The 15,612-nt window shown below is 45.1% G+C and overlaps 1 protein-coding gene across 1 annotated transcript in view; it reads right to left on the reverse strand.

Annotated features, from left to right (window-relative positions):
• Positions 1–15,612, reverse strand: part of LOC139366344 (alpha-1,3-mannosyl-glycoprotein 4-beta-N-acetylglucosaminyltransferase B) — a 161,153-nt gene that overhangs the window by 54,647 nt on the left and 90,894 nt on the right. The window contains exons 5-6 of the mRNA XM_071103714.1: positions 13,251–13,297; positions 9,216–9,329 (exon numbers count right to left, since the gene is read on the reverse strand). Coding sequence (XP_070959815.1) covers positions 9,216–9,329; positions 13,251–13,297 — 161 coding nt within the window. The remainder of the gene's footprint in view (positions 1–9,215; positions 9,330–13,250; positions 13,298–15,612) is intronic.

Below are 15,612 nucleotides of genomic sequence, written 5' to 3' on the forward strand. Positions count from 1 at the left end.
CAAGGCCAAATCTACACTGGAGTTGCTTACCAAGACTACATTTGTATTGACATTTTCAAGGATCACCATTTGCAGCAGCAACTCTTACTGGGGTAAAGCAAAATTAAGTTAGTTATACAATTTTAAAAACATTACAATATATTTACAATAGATTTCAACACATTAAGTATGTGCCCTCAGGTCCCTACTCTACTACGACATATCAACAACACAAAATCTATGTGTACGTGTGTGCGTATAGTGCGTATGTTATCGTGTGTGTGTATGCATGTGTCTGTGCCTAGGTTTGTCTTGCTTCACAGTCCCTGCTGTTCCATGAGGTGTATTTTTTTAATCAGTTTTTTAAATCAAATTTTACTGCTTGCATGAGTTACTTGATGTAGAATAGAGTTCCATGTAGTCATGGCTTTATGTAGTAAACCTCACTGAGCTCGAGCTGTTTTGCAAGGAGGAATGTGAAAAAATGTCAGTCTCTCGATGTGCAAAACTGATAGAGACATACCCCAAGCGACTTACAGCTGTAATCGCAGCAAAAGGTGGCGCTACAAAGTATTAACTTAAGGGGGCTGAATAACTTTGCACGCCCAATTTTTCAGTTTTTGATTTGTTAAAAAAGTTTGAAATATCCAATAAATGTCGTTCCACTTCATGATTGTGTCCCACTTGTTGTTGATTCTTCACAAAAAAATACAGTTTTATATCTTTATGTTTGAAGCCTGAAATGTGGCAAAAGGTCGCAAAGTTCAAGGGGGCCGAATACTTTCGCAAGGCACTGTACGACTGATTGTTGTCCTATGGACAGAGTCTCCCACCTCAGCTGTAGATCTCTACAGTTCATCCAGAGTGATCATTGGCCTCTTGGCTGCATCTCTGATCAGTCTTCTCCTTGTATGAGCTGAAAGTTTAGAGGGACGGCCAGGTCTTGGTAGATTTGCAGTGGTCTGATACTCCTTCCATTTCAATATTATCGCTTGCACAGTGCTCCTTGGGATGTTTAAAGCTTGGGAAATCTTTTTGTATGCAAATCCGGCTTTAAACTTCTTCACAACAGTATCTCGGACCTGCCTGGTGTGTTCCTTGTTCTTCATGATGCTCTCTGCGCTTTTAACGGACCTCTGAGACTATCACAGTGCAGGTGCATTTATACGGAGACTTGATTACACACAGGTGGATTGTATTTATCATCATTAGTCATTTAGGTCAACATTCAGAGATCCTCACTGAACTTCTGGAGAGAGTTTGCTGCACTGAAAGTAAAGGGGCTGAATAATTTTGCACGCCCAATTTTTCAGTTTTTGATTTGTTAAAAAAGTTTGAAATATCCAATAAATGTCGTTCCACTTCATGATTGTGTCCCACTTGTTGTTGATTCTTCACAAACAAATACAGTTTTATATCTTTATGTTTGAAGCCTGAAATGTGGCAAAAGGTCGCAAAGTTCAAGGGGGCGAATACTTTCGCAAGGCACTGTATTTGTCATTCCTTTTGCCTCGTCCCTCTCAACCAAAACATTTTTTCAATTAATCATCAATCCACTACAATTTATGTGTTTATACAACCATTTTCTTAATGGGTGCATGTTTATTAGTAAATGAGATAAGCAATTTCATACAGTTGAAGTCGGAAGTTTACATACACTTAGGTTGGAGTAATTAAAACTCGTTTTTCAACCACTCCACAAATTTCTTGTTAACAAACTGTAGTTTTGGCAAGTTGGTTAAGACATCTACTTTGTGAATGACAAGTAATTTTTCCAACAATTGTTTTCAGACAGATTATTTAATTTATAATTCACTGTATCACAATTCCAGTGGGTCAGAAGTTTACATACACTAAGTTGACTGTGCCTTTTAAACAGCTTGGAATTGACACAATTTGAGTCAATTGGAGGTGTACCTGTGGATGTATTTCAAGGCCTACCTTCAAACTCAGTGCCTTTTTGACATCATGAGAAAATCAAAAGAAATCAGCCAAGACCTCAGAAAAAAATTGTAGACCTCCACAAGTCTGGTTCATCCTTGGGAGCAATTTCCAAATGCCTGAAGGTACCACGTTCATCTGTACAAACAATAGTACGCAAGTATAAACACCATGGGACCACTCAGCCGCCATACCGCTCAGGAAGGAGACATACTTTGGTGTGAAAAGTGCAAATCAATCCCAGAACAACAGCAAAGGACCTTGTGAAGATGCTGGAGGAAACAGGTACAAAAGTATCTATATCCACAGTAAAACCAGTCCTATATTGACATAACCTGAAAGGTCGCTCAGCAAGGAAGAAATCACTGCTCCAAAACTGCCATAAAAAAGCCAGACTACGCTTTACAACTGCACATGGGGACAAATATCGTACTTTTCTGAGAAATGCCCTCTGGTCTGATGAAACAAAAATAGAACTGGTTGGCCATAATGACCATTGTTATGTTTGGAGGAAAAAGGGGGTGGCTTGCAAGCCAAAGAACACCATCCCAACCGTGAAGCACGGGGGTGGCAGCATCATGTTGTGGGGGTGCTTTGCTTCAAGAGGGACTGGTGCACTTCACAAACTAGATGGCATCATGACGGAGGAAAATGATGTGGATATATTGAATCAACATCTCAAGACATCAGTCAGGAAGTTAAAGCTTGGTCGCAAATGAGTCTTCCAAATGGACAATGACCCCAAGCATACTTCCAAAGTTGTGGCAAATGGCTTAAGGACAACAAAGTCAAGGTATTGGAGTGGCTATTACAAAGCCCTGACTTCAACCCCATAGAAATTTTGTGGGCAGAACTGAAAAAGCACGTGCGAGCAAGGAGGCCTACAAACCTGACTCAGTTTCACCTGCTATGTCAGGTGGAAATGTCCAAAATTCACCCATCTTATTGTTGGAAGCTTGTGGAAGGCTACCCGAAACGTTTGACTCAATGTTACCAAATACTAATTGAGTGTATGTAAACTTCTGACCCACTGGGAATGTGATAGAATAAATAAAAGCTGAAATTACTATTATTCTGACATTTCACAGTCTTAAAATAAAGTATTGATCCTAACTGACCTAAGACAGGGAATTTTTACGAGGACTAAATGTCAGGAATGATGAAAAACCGAGTTTAACTGTATTTGGCTAAGGTGTATGTAAATTTCCTACTTCAACTGTAAATGTGTCAAGTGCAGCGTCTGATTGCTCATCATTACACTCCACAGACCAACAAATATTCTTTACATCAACAACATAGGAATCACTACAAAACGTATTGTATGACATCTTATACACTATTTTAGGCCCTGTCACGTTCTGACCTCTATTTCCTTTGTTTTGCATTTATTTAGTATGGTCAGGGCGTGAGTTGGGTGGGTAGTCTATGTTTGTTTTTCTATGTTTTGGGTCAGTTCTATGTTTTCGGCCTAGTATGGTTCTCAATCAGAGGCAGGTGTCATTAGTTGTCTCTGATTGAGAATCATACTTAGGTAGCCTGGGTTTCACTGTTTGTTTGTGGGTGATTGTTCCTGTCTTTGTGTAGTGTTCACCAGATAGGCTGTATTAGGTTTTGAGTTCTCACGTTTCTTGTTTTTCCGTTAGTTTGTTCATGTATAGTGTCGTAATAAAATACTATGAACAACCACCACGCTGCGCTTTGGTCCGCCTCTACTTCACAAGAGGAGAACCGTTACAGAATCACCCACCACAACAGGACCAAGCGGTGTGGTAATGGGCAACGGAGAAAGCAGCAGCAGGAGCAGCGCGAGGAGGTATGGACATGGGAGGACGAATTAGACGGTAAAGGACCTTGGGCTCAGCCAGGAGAATATCGCCGCCCCAAGGAAGAACGGGAGGCGGCGAAAGCGGAGAGGCGCTGGTATGAGGAGGCAGCGCGGCGTCGTGGATGGAAGCCCGGGAGTCAGCCCCAAAAATTTCTTGGGGGGGGGCTAACAGGGAGTATGGCTACGCCAGGTAGGAGACCTGAGCCAACTTCCTGTGGTTACCGGGGGGCTAGAGAGACCGGGCAGGCACCGTGTTATGCTGTGGAGCGCACGGTGTCCCCAGTGCGGGTGCACAGCCCGGTGCGGTACATTCCAGCTCCGCGTATCGGCCGGGCTAGAGTGGGCATCGAGCCAAGTGCCATGAAGCCGGCTCTACGCATCTGGTCTCCAGTGCGTCTCCTTGGGCCGGCTTACATGGCACCAGCCTTGCGCACGGTGTCCCCGGTTCGCCTGCATAGCCCAGTGCGGGCTATTCCACCTCGCCGCACTGGCAGGGCGACCGGGACCATTCAACCGGGTAAGGTTGGGCAGGCTCGGTGCTCAAGAGCTCCAGTGCGCCTGCACGGCCCGGTCTATCCGTCACCACCTCCACACCCCAGCCCCCCGGTGGCAGCTCCCCGTACCAGGCTGTCTCTCCGGCCCATCCGTCCAGAGCCTTCCTCTCCAGCGCTGCCGGAGTCTCCCGCCTGTCCGGCGCTACCAGAGCCTTCCTCCTCTCCAGCGCTGCCGGAGTCTCCCGTCTGTCCGGCGCCTCTGCCGGAGCCTCCCGCCTGTCCGGCGCCGCTGCCGGAGCCTCCCGCCTGTCCGGCGCCTCTGCCGGAGCCTCCCGCCTGTCCGGCGCCTCTGCCGGAGCCTCCCGCCTGTCCGGCGCCGCTGCCGGAGCCTCCCGCCTGTCCGGCGCCGCTGCCGGAGCCTCCCGCCTGTCCGGCGCCTCTGCCGGAGCCTCCCGCCTGTCCGGCGCCTCTGCCGGAGCCTCCCGTCTGCCCAGCGCCAGCGCCGCCCGTCTGCCCAGCGCCGCCAGTGCCGCCCGTCTGCCCAGCGCCGCCAGTGCCGCCCGTCTGCCCAGCGCCGCCAGTGCCGCCCGTCTGCCCAGCGCCGCCAGTGCCGCCCGTCTGCCCAGCGCCGCCAGTGCCGCCCGTCTGCCAGGAGCCGCCAATGCCGCCCGTCTGCCAGGAGCCGCCAATGCCGCCCGTCTGCCAGGAGCCGCCAGTGCCGCCCGTCAGCCAGGGGCCGCCAGTGCCGCCCGTCAGCCAGGGGCCGCCAGTGCCGCCCGTCAGTCAGGGGCCGCCAGTGCCGCCAGTCAGCCAGGGGCCGCCAGTGCCGCCCGTCAACCAGGGGCCGCCAGTGCCGCCCGTCAGCCAGGGGCCGCCAGTGCCGCCAGTCAGCCAGGGGCCGCCAGTGCCGCCAGTCAACCAGGGGCCGCCAGTGCCGCCAGTCAGCCAGGTGCCGCCAGTCAGCCAGGGGCCGCTAGAGCCCCTCCGCCCGGAGCAGCTGCCCCTCCGTCCCGAGCAGCTGCCCCTCTGTCCCGAACTGCTGCCGCCCCTCTGTCCCAAGCTGCTGCCGCCCCTCTGTACCGAGCTGCTGCCGCCCCTCTGTCCCGAGCTGCTGCCGCCCCTCTGTCCCGAGCTGCTGCCGCCCCTCGGTCCCGAGCAGCTGCCGCCCCTCTGTCCCGAGCTGCTGCCGCCCCTCTGTCCCGAGCAGCTGCCGCCCCTCTGTCCCGAGCAGCTGCTTCACCTCTGTCCCGAGCTGCCCCTCTGTCCCAAGCAGCCCCTCTGTCCAGTGGGGTCATTGAGAGGGGTGGGCATGGGGAGTAAGCCACGGAGGCGGACAATACGGCGGACTAAGACAATGGCGAAGTGGGGTCCGCGTCCCGCGCCAGAGCCGCCACCGCGGACAGACGCCCACCCAGACCCTCCCCTATAGGTCAAGGTTTTGCGGCCGGAGTCCGCACCTTTGGGGGGGGGGTACTGTCACGTTCTGACCTCTATTTCCTTTGTTTTGCATTTATTTAGTATGGTCAGGGCGTGAGTTGGGTGGGTAGTCTATGTTTGTTTTTCTATGTTTTGGGTCAGTTCTATGTTTTCGGCCTAGTATGGTTCTCAATCAGAGACAGGTGTCATTAGTTGTCTCTGATTGAGAATCATACTTAGGTAGCCTGGGTTTCACTGTTTGTTTGTGGGTGATTGTTCCTGTCTTTGTGTAGTGTTCACCAGATAGGCTGTATTAGGTTTTGAGTTCTCACGTTTCTTGTTTTTCCGTTAGTTTGTTCATGTATAGTGTCGTAATAAAATACTATGAACAACCACCACGCTGCGCTTTGGTCCGCCTCTACTTCACAAGAGGAGAACCGTTACAGGCCCAGCCTTTGGAACTTTGGTTTTCCTAGATATGGCTACTATATTGTGATCACTACATCCAATGGATTTGGATACTGCTTTCAAGCAAATTTCTGCAGCATTAGTAAACATGTGGTTGTTGATTTAATTCCTGCGTTGTTTGTAACTACCCTGGTAGGTTGACTGATAACCTGAACCAGGTTACAGGCGCTAGTTACAGTTTGAAGCTTTCTGTTGAGTTGGCAGCCTGATGAAAGCCAGTCAATATTTAAATCACCCAGAAATTATATCTCTCTGTTGATATCACATGCATCATCAAGCACTTCACACATGTTATTCAGATACTGACTGTTAGCACTTGACGGTCTATAGCAGCTTTCTACCAGAAAGTGCTTTAGGTGAAGCAGATGAACGTGAAGCCATATGACCTCAACATTATTTCACATGAGATCCTCTCTAAGCTTTACAGGAATGTGGTTCTGAATATAAACGTCCACCTTTGGCATTTCTGACCTTCTGTAGATATTATAACCATGTATTGCTACCACTGTATCATCAAAGGTGTTATCTAAGTGAGTTTCAGAGATGGTCAGAATATGAATATCATTCTGTTACTAGCAAATGACTGATTTCATGAACCTTGTTTCTTAAGCTACATATGTTAACATGGGCTATTTGTAGAACTTTTCTGCAATGCTTGGTTGTTTTTATTGCTTTACCGGGAAGGTAGACATGCTCATGTTATTTATGCTAGTGCAGGGTGGTACACAGTGCACTTCCTACTAGGGCACACCGCCTCAGCGCTAACATCATTACTGCAAGCAATAGCTGTGGGATCAGGTTAGGTTACTTACATTGTGTCTTCCAACGCCCCTGGGATAATGTAAATTTGCTGAAGCATTATGACAACTCATTGACAGGGATTAAATGAGCTGGGCTTGGGTCATTGTGAAGTCATTGTCTCATCCTTACAATTTTGTGAAAGTACCCAGGAACCCAAATGATTTGGGTGGATCCCATCCAACTCAAAATATGAGCTTTGTTTCCAGAAGCTATCAAAATGGTCAATAAATGTGACACCCACAAAGCTGCAATAGTCTCGTAGCCAGTTATGGAGGGCAAAAAGTCTACTGAACCTTTCAATGCCACGATTTAGAGAGGGCAGGGGGCCAGATATTATGGGGCGTTAGTAGGTGTCAAGTAGTGACCCAATCCGTTCTTTAAAATCCATCTTCAACTGTTCTGAGCTGCCCTTCATAATGTCATTAAATCCCACATGAACTTTGACAGACTAAATGTCCTGATGCTGGTTTAAAATGTTTGGGAGCAGCTTATTGATGTCCTGTACTTGTGCTCCTGGAAAGCACAATGTTTTTGCTCCAAGGACGGAGACATTTCTCACCATTGAATGTTCCTCCAATTGGGGGAGGGGGTGGTAAGGAAAATATATTTTAAAAAGGTGTGTGTGAATGTGTGTATATATATGTGTGTATTTATATGTATATATGTAGAGTATATGTATGTATATATATATATGTGGGAATGTATGTATATATATATATATGTGTGAATGTGTGTATATATATATATATATATATATATGTGTATTTATATGTATATATGTAGAGTATATGTATGCATATTAATATATATGTGGGAATGTGTGTGTGTATATATATATATATGTGCATTTATATGTACATATGTAGAGTATATGTATTAATATATATGTGGGAATGTATGTATATGCCTTCAGAAAGTATTCAGATTGTTTTACTTTTTCCACATTTGTGTTACAACTATACTCTAAAATTGATTACATTGTTTTTTCCCCCTCACAATATGCCATAATGACAAAGCAATAACTGTTTTATTTTAACAAATGTTGAAAATAAAAAAAACATTTACATAAGTATTCAGACCCTTTACTCAATACTTTGTTGAAGCACCTTTGGCAGCGATTACAGCCTTGAGTCTTCTTGGGTATGACGCTACAAGCTTGGCAAACCTGTATTTGGGGAGGATCTAAGGACTATTCCTTCGACCTCATGGCTTGGTTTTAGACAGGTGTGTGCCTTTCCAAATCATGTCAATGAGGATTTTCTGGATTTTTGTTTAAGATTCCGTCTCTCACAGTTGAAGTGTACCTATGATACAAATGACAGACCTCTACATGCTTTGTAAGTAGGAAAACCTGCAAAATCGGCAGTGTATCAAATACTTGTACACATACGTGTTTTCTATTTTTTACACGTTAGAATTTTTCTTCCACTTTGACATTACTGAGTATTTTATGTAGATCGTTTACAAAAAAGGACTAATCCATTTTAATCCCACCAAAATGTAGAAAAAGTCAAGTGGTGTGAATACTTTCTGAAAGCACTGTTCATACTTAGACAGTCAGAAAAACAAACAGACAGGCAGACAGACACAGAGGCTAATGCATGCACAGTTATGCACATTACATATTCACACACGCATGCACGTGCGCGCACGCACGCACGCACACACACACACACACACACACACACACACACACACACACACACACACACACACACACACACACACACACACACACACACACACACACACACACACACACACACACACACAGCAGGGTGCTAAGTAAGTGAAGGGAGATGTGGTGACACTGAAGTGATGTCATCAAGTCACACAAGGACAGAGCAGTGGAGAGCTTCCTCATGTCAGACTCAACAAGACAGCACACACATACACGCACACGCACACACACACACGCACGCACGCAGGCACGCACACACACACACACACACACGCTCAGTTCAGTGGAGGCTGCTGAGGGGAGCACGGCTCATAATAATGGCTGGAACAGAGCAAATGAAATGACATCAAACACATGGAAACCATGTTTGATGTATTTGATACCATTCCACTGACTCTGCTCCAGCCATTACCACAAGCCCATCCTACCCTAATAAGTTGCCACCAATCTCCTGTGGCCCAGTTTCATTTGAACAAATTGTCTTGGATCCTCTAACCAAACAATGGGCCAAGGTTCAAGACATGAGTTACATTTCAACTTGTCTCCTGAAATTAACTGCAGTTGAACCCTCAAACAATTGTGAAAACTGCTGAGAAGGCTGCAGTCTTACCTGACCCTCTCCTTGGGGTCTCCGAAGGACTCTTTGAGGCGGGAGAAGTCGGGGTAGAAGTGGACAGACGGAGATATGACTTCCAGAAGACCTGACTGGATCTCCACTGGAAACCTGACAGAGAGAGTAGAGAGTGTTGGCGAGGGGGAGAGAGAGGGGAAGAGAAAGAGTTGAACAATCCCAACTACTACTATCTACAACTATCACATAGACACAGTTATGATAGATACAGGCAGACAGACCGACAGCCAGACAGGCACACAGGCAGACACAAACAGGCAGATAGACAGGCAGACAGACAGACACAACAGTATGTGGGTCCCTGCCACCCTTTCCACAAAAACTATTGACTTCCTCTCTGGTCAGGTGGTTGATAGGTGGTAACCAGGGGAGATGGAGACAGGATCACGCACACAGACACACACACACACGCACACGCACACACACACACACACACACACACACACACACACACACACACACACACACACACACACACACACACACACACACACCACCCCTGTTGTAACATCTCCGTGGGAGGAAGGTGTCAGATTACAATGTATGAAGACAGAGAGACGAGCCATTCAGGAGAGAGACAGGGGTCAGGTGTCAAGTGTGTAATCACTAACCCTGTCAATCAGCCAGGACAGGAGAGGTGTGTGTGCCTGAGGAACCATACACTCACACACACTAACTCACAATAGTGCACACACACACACAAAAACACACACAACCAACCCCTCTCTCCTGGGTCTTCAATCTCCCTGAGAGAATGTCGAGGTGACAGGGGGGACATTCAACCTCCCTCCTCCCCTCTTCACTTCCCCCTTCCCTCCCATAGCCATCTCCAGCCTCGATCCCAAATTACACCCTATTCCCTATGTAGTACACTACTTTTTCCGATGGCCCATCTGGTTCTGGTAGTGCTGAGCGATTAATATAAATGTAAGTTAATTTTCGGTTTCTAAACAACTTAACTGACCGACGTCGGTTAAATTATTTGAATTCCATTTCTGTGAGCTCAACGCACAGTTTCTTTAGAGTTGTAGCTTCCAACAGGCCAATATTCTACATAGTTTAGCGGAGAAAACTTGGTAATTAACTACAATGATCATAATCCATTGCGCACCTACTTCTCCGGTTCGTGTGTTTCTTTTACACCAGCTACATTAGTTAAGTTAATGTGGGACAGACACAGATAGGGAGAAGTGAGAAGAATGCACAATCTTGAGGGATAGAGAGCAGTTGCTTCGCGAGGTATCTCTACCTGAAAATACATGATCTAAGTGATTGATAGTTGGTATTCAGCAATCATAAAAATATGCCTTATTTACTTTAAGGAACTACTAAAATAGTGATTTCCTCAGACAGCATAGGCAGCAGCTCTATAGAGATGAGATGACTTGGAATGAAATAATAAAGTCTTCAAATAAAGCAAATGTAATATACACAACAACTGAAATATTTTATTTGAGTAATTTGAATAAATTATGGTTAATAAGTGATAAGCAGTAATGTCAGTCACTACCATCATGGGACTTGTATTTATTGTTTTATTCTGTGTTGTTACAGCATTCAACCTACATAATGCATTTCATATTTTGTTAAAATTATTGAAACTGAAATCCTTGATTATTTTTAAATAATTGAACCGAAACAACCTCCAAAAGCACTAATCACTCAGCACTAGTCTTTGATCAGAAGTAGTGCACTATATAGGGAATAGGGTGTCATTTGGAATGCAGGACCTCTCGTGAGGTGAGGTGACCGACCCCCTTAGCGGACGTAGGGAGTGACAGCAACGAAGTGACCACTGGTATCATCTTGGGTCAAAATGGCTACCTCGGCAGGAAAAGACAAACAGGAGTCTAAAACAGCAGGCTCTAAAACCTGCACCGTGGGCATGTTGTGAGGAGGATTCTGTATGTTTAGATAAGATGCTAGGAGGAAATTAATAACAGGATGGAAAGTGGTGTTTGTGTGTGTAAGAGTGTGTTTGTGTCTGTGAGAGACACAAAGAGAGAGAGAGAGAGAGAGAGAGAGAGAGAGAGAGAGAATGAAAGAAAGAAAGAAAGAAAGAAAGAAAGAAAGAAAGAAAGAAAGAAAGAAAGAAAGAAAGAAAGAAAGAAAGAAAGAGAGGGGAAGAGAGAGAGACAGAGAGAAATAAAGAAAGAGAGAAATAAAATGGGACAGATCTGTTTCTGTCTCTCTCCAGAGATCAGACAAAGCCACTAAACAGAAAAGCATGTGTCTGTATGCATGTGTTTATTTAATATGAAACTGTTGTTCATTTACTCTCTAGTGCTGGTGTGAATGCAAATAGGATTACTTATCAGCCAGTATTTTATGTTTATTCCCCTCAATATTTTATAAGAAAGACATTAGGTATTTTAACATTTTGAATGCACACTATCATTAATCTGTATCCTTTTGTGTTTAGAAAGTACATATTCTCACTCATACGTCAAAACATCAATAGTCTGACTAAATATCTCACTGTGTATTAACATTACCTATATCCACATAGTTGTAGAGCAATGTAGAGCAAACAAGTGCCTCAAGCAATGTGTAGTCAAAGTAAAGTAGGAGAACCCCCATGGATTCTGAAGGCACTCAGATTTACACTACAGCCCTAAGGGTAAACAGACAGGAACAGTGTTAAAACACAAAGGCATTCCCAAGGAGACCTGTTTCTCTGTTGTTGAGTCCTTTGTGGTTGTAACTTCTATTTAGGTTGCTTATTTTGTACTCTGTGTGTCTGTGTGTGTGTGTGTGATGGAATGTAAACAGGATATGTTCAATTGCACACACACACACATACACAAACGTACATTCAAATAGACACATGCACACACAAAGAAGACAGGAGTGCACACGTGTCGAATAGATCAAGGACTTACACACTCAAGCAGAGATCAAGCATGACATATGGACACAAGTAAACTCAGCAAAAAAAGAAACGTCCCTTTTGCAGGACCCTGTCTTTCAAAGATAATTTGTACAAATCTAAATAACTTCACAGATCTTCATTGTAAAGAGCTTATACACTGTTTCCCATGCTTTTAATGAACATGCACCTGTGGAACGGTCGTTAAGACACTAACAGCTTACAGATGGTAGGACAATAATGTCACAGTTATGAAAACTTAGGACACTAAAGACCAGGTCCAGAGTACAGCATCATCAGACTGAGCTTGTAGTCATTGCAGGCAATCTCAACGCTGTGAGTTACAGGGAAGACATCCTCCTCCCTCATGTGGTACCCTTCCTGCAGGCTCATCCTGACATGACCCTCCAGCATGACAATGCCACCAGCCATACTGCTCATTCTGTGCGTGATTTCAGAAGACAGGAATGTCAGTGTTCTGCCATGGCCAGCGAAGAGCCCGGATCTCAATCCCATTGAGTACGTCTGAGACCTGTTGGATCGGAGGTTGAGGGCTAGGGCCATTCCCCCCAGAAATGTCTAGGAACTTGTAGGGTGCCTTGGTGGAAGAGTGGGGTAACATCTCACAGCAAGAACTGCCAAATCTGGTGCAGTCCATGAAGAGGAGATGCACGGCAGTTCTTAATGCAGCTGGTGGCCACACCAGATACTGACTGTTACTTCTGATTTTGACCCCCCATTGTTCAGGGACACATTATTCCATTTATGTTAGTCACATGTCTGTGGAACCTATTGAGTCTATGTCTCAGTTGTTGAATCTTATGTTCATACAAATATTTACACATTTTAAGTTTGCTGAAAATGAACACAGTTGACAGTGAGAGGACCTTTCTTTTTTTGCTGAGTTTATAACAAATACAGCAGTTACTCACCCACACACACTCACATTTGCACATGAACATGCAAACATTAAACACAGGCAGCAAACACACACACAATAACTAGTCATGTAAAAAAAACACACACACACACACACACACACACACACACACACACAAACACTCCCTCTTCCACACCCTGAGCCCCCTGAGCCCAAATAGGCAGGTCTCCATGGAAACACCATCCCATCATGCCACGGTACTTACAGGCGCTTGAGGTTGTCAGCCACGCTGTTGGCGTACTGTTGGTCCGTCTGCAAAACATGAGAAAACCCCCCTGAATAAAACCAAATGTTCATGCCTTTGTTGTGCCATTAACAGATAGTATGGCTACAGAAAGGTATTGACATAGTATACATTCTGTTACTATGTGCACTGCAATACTGTACACACATCATGTTTTACCTAAAATAATGTTGCCTTTGTCAGCTACAATCTTCCCTGGATACAATATGGAATAAAAATCACTAAATGCTTTTTTATCACAACAACAACGTTACAATAATTGCGCAACGGTTCAATAGTGTTCCAAGATGGCCACCATGGGGCTTGTGGGCTGTTCCAGTTTCTTCCCAAGTGGAATCAGCCGCTTGATGGTGTAATTATCTGGCTCAGTATGAATCTAGCATCCAGAGCTGTGATGAGGTCAGGGAGAGGATAACATGTACACACATGTATTCATATACCGACCAGGTTTGAGCTGGGACTACTTCTGCTTGATTACTTCCATATAGATCCATAATCAAACCCCAAAACATTGTGCTTGTTCAAGAGGATATGCCTCAGCAAAGTAATGCACAGTAACATCATGCAATACCAACTAATATTGTATAACTAACAGCTAATGCCATCTTTCTTTGGCTGTTGCCCTGCCTAGTCATTCAAATCTGGAGGACCAACTCTAAAAATGTATCGGAAATGCATCGGTCATTAAACAGCAAATGATTACAAATTCCCTGACTATGAATCTCCATCCTGAAAGGTTTATGGGTAGAGGGAAGGATGGAGGGAGCACCGGAAGTGGAGAGACAGGCGCAAGAGATCAGATGGCCAACAGGAAACACCTGGGATCACTTTGACCGCATCCTCTGCTTCCCAAATTAACTGTCCGAGAGAGGAATAGAGGGATGCAGGGAGGGAGGGAAGAGGAATTATCACATGAAAACAATATATCCTGTCACATTTGAATAAAACATTTTGTCCTGTTTTTGTCCAAACATTCTCTTGAAAAACAAGAGAAACCATATATCCCTTTTTCTGGTTTCCTATGTTAGCGGAAATGGTTTTGGGGCCTTTGAGCAGACAGACAGTCTTGCCCAATTCCAAATCAATCCCTAAACCCTAGCCCTAGGTACTTTGTGTAGATCTGAAAAGATTTTGAATAGGTATGAGGAATATACTGTGAAAATTCCAACTAGCCTATGGGACGGCCATGTGAAACTAAGACCTATCCAATAATTTCAAATCTATATGAAATGTGTAGGGGTGGACTGTAGGGTATAGAGGCGGAATTGGACATTTGAAACCGTGACTGTAAACAGTGTGCACTAGCCTGAATGCTTTCTCAGAGCTAGTCCACCAGGAAGGATATTAGGAGGGAGGGAGGCAGAGAAAGGGGGATTTGTTTAAGCATTACTTAATCTCCCATGTCAAAGACGAAGCAAGGACTAGGGAAAGAAGGGGAGAAGTGTGTGTGTGTGTGTGTGTGTGTGTGTGTGTGTGTCTGTGTGAGTGAGTGAGTGAGTGAGTGTGTGTGTGAGAGAGAGAGAGAGAGAGAGAGAGAGATAGAGAGAGAGAGAGAGAGAGAGAAGTTGACAGAAAAAAGCTGAAACACCCGACTGTTTTCATCTCTCCAAGAGGCTGGCGTGTGCTATATTAGGCTCCGTACACCAGACCCCCCCCCCCCCCCCCCCCTTCCTCAGGTGTGAGACACTCCAATGGTGGATTATACAATGGGTGGGTCTAATCCTGAATGGTGATTGGTTAAAAGTGCATTCCAGCCGGTGTCTTTTCCACAAGTTACCACTGGCTAAATCTTTGACCTTAAAATGCCTATTTACTTTGTTCCATCTGACTGTGCAATCCACTGTCTCATCAGCCCAGGCAGTGAAGTTATAAACTTGATCTCCGCTATAAAAAGCATCTAAACATTATCTCACATTACTTTTAGACTAACATTTACTTTTCAACAGCGGAGGTTTGTATAAACATTGCTGTCTGTCTCGCCGACATTTGCAACATTGTTTCAATATTAATTCGATATCCAACTATCCCATAGTAATGAACGTGTAGGGGTCGGGAGTCGGGACGAGAGAGAGAGAGGCAGGCAGTGTTTTTCAGCCACTCATGAATCAGCTGGCATCATTTTTATGGATGTATACAAAGAAATGTCAGTTGAAAAAAGGTTAAATGAAAGGAAGTGCATCTACTTTGCAGTCTTACCAGCTTCAGTTTGAAGTTATTGTGTTAGCTGTGTTGTTGGCTAGCTCCTCTGAACAACAGTGTCCTAACGAGAGAGCACATTCTCTATGCCAGGCGAAATCGTGCCTCATTAGCTCCTTGTTATGGA

This window comes from Oncorhynchus clarkii, chromosome 14 (assembly GCF_045791955.1).
Source record: "Oncorhynchus clarkii lewisi isolate Uvic-CL-2024 chromosome 14, UVic_Ocla_1.0, whole genome shotgun sequence".
NCBI lineage: Eukaryota > Metazoa > Chordata > Actinopteri > Salmoniformes > Salmonidae > Oncorhynchus > Oncorhynchus clarkii.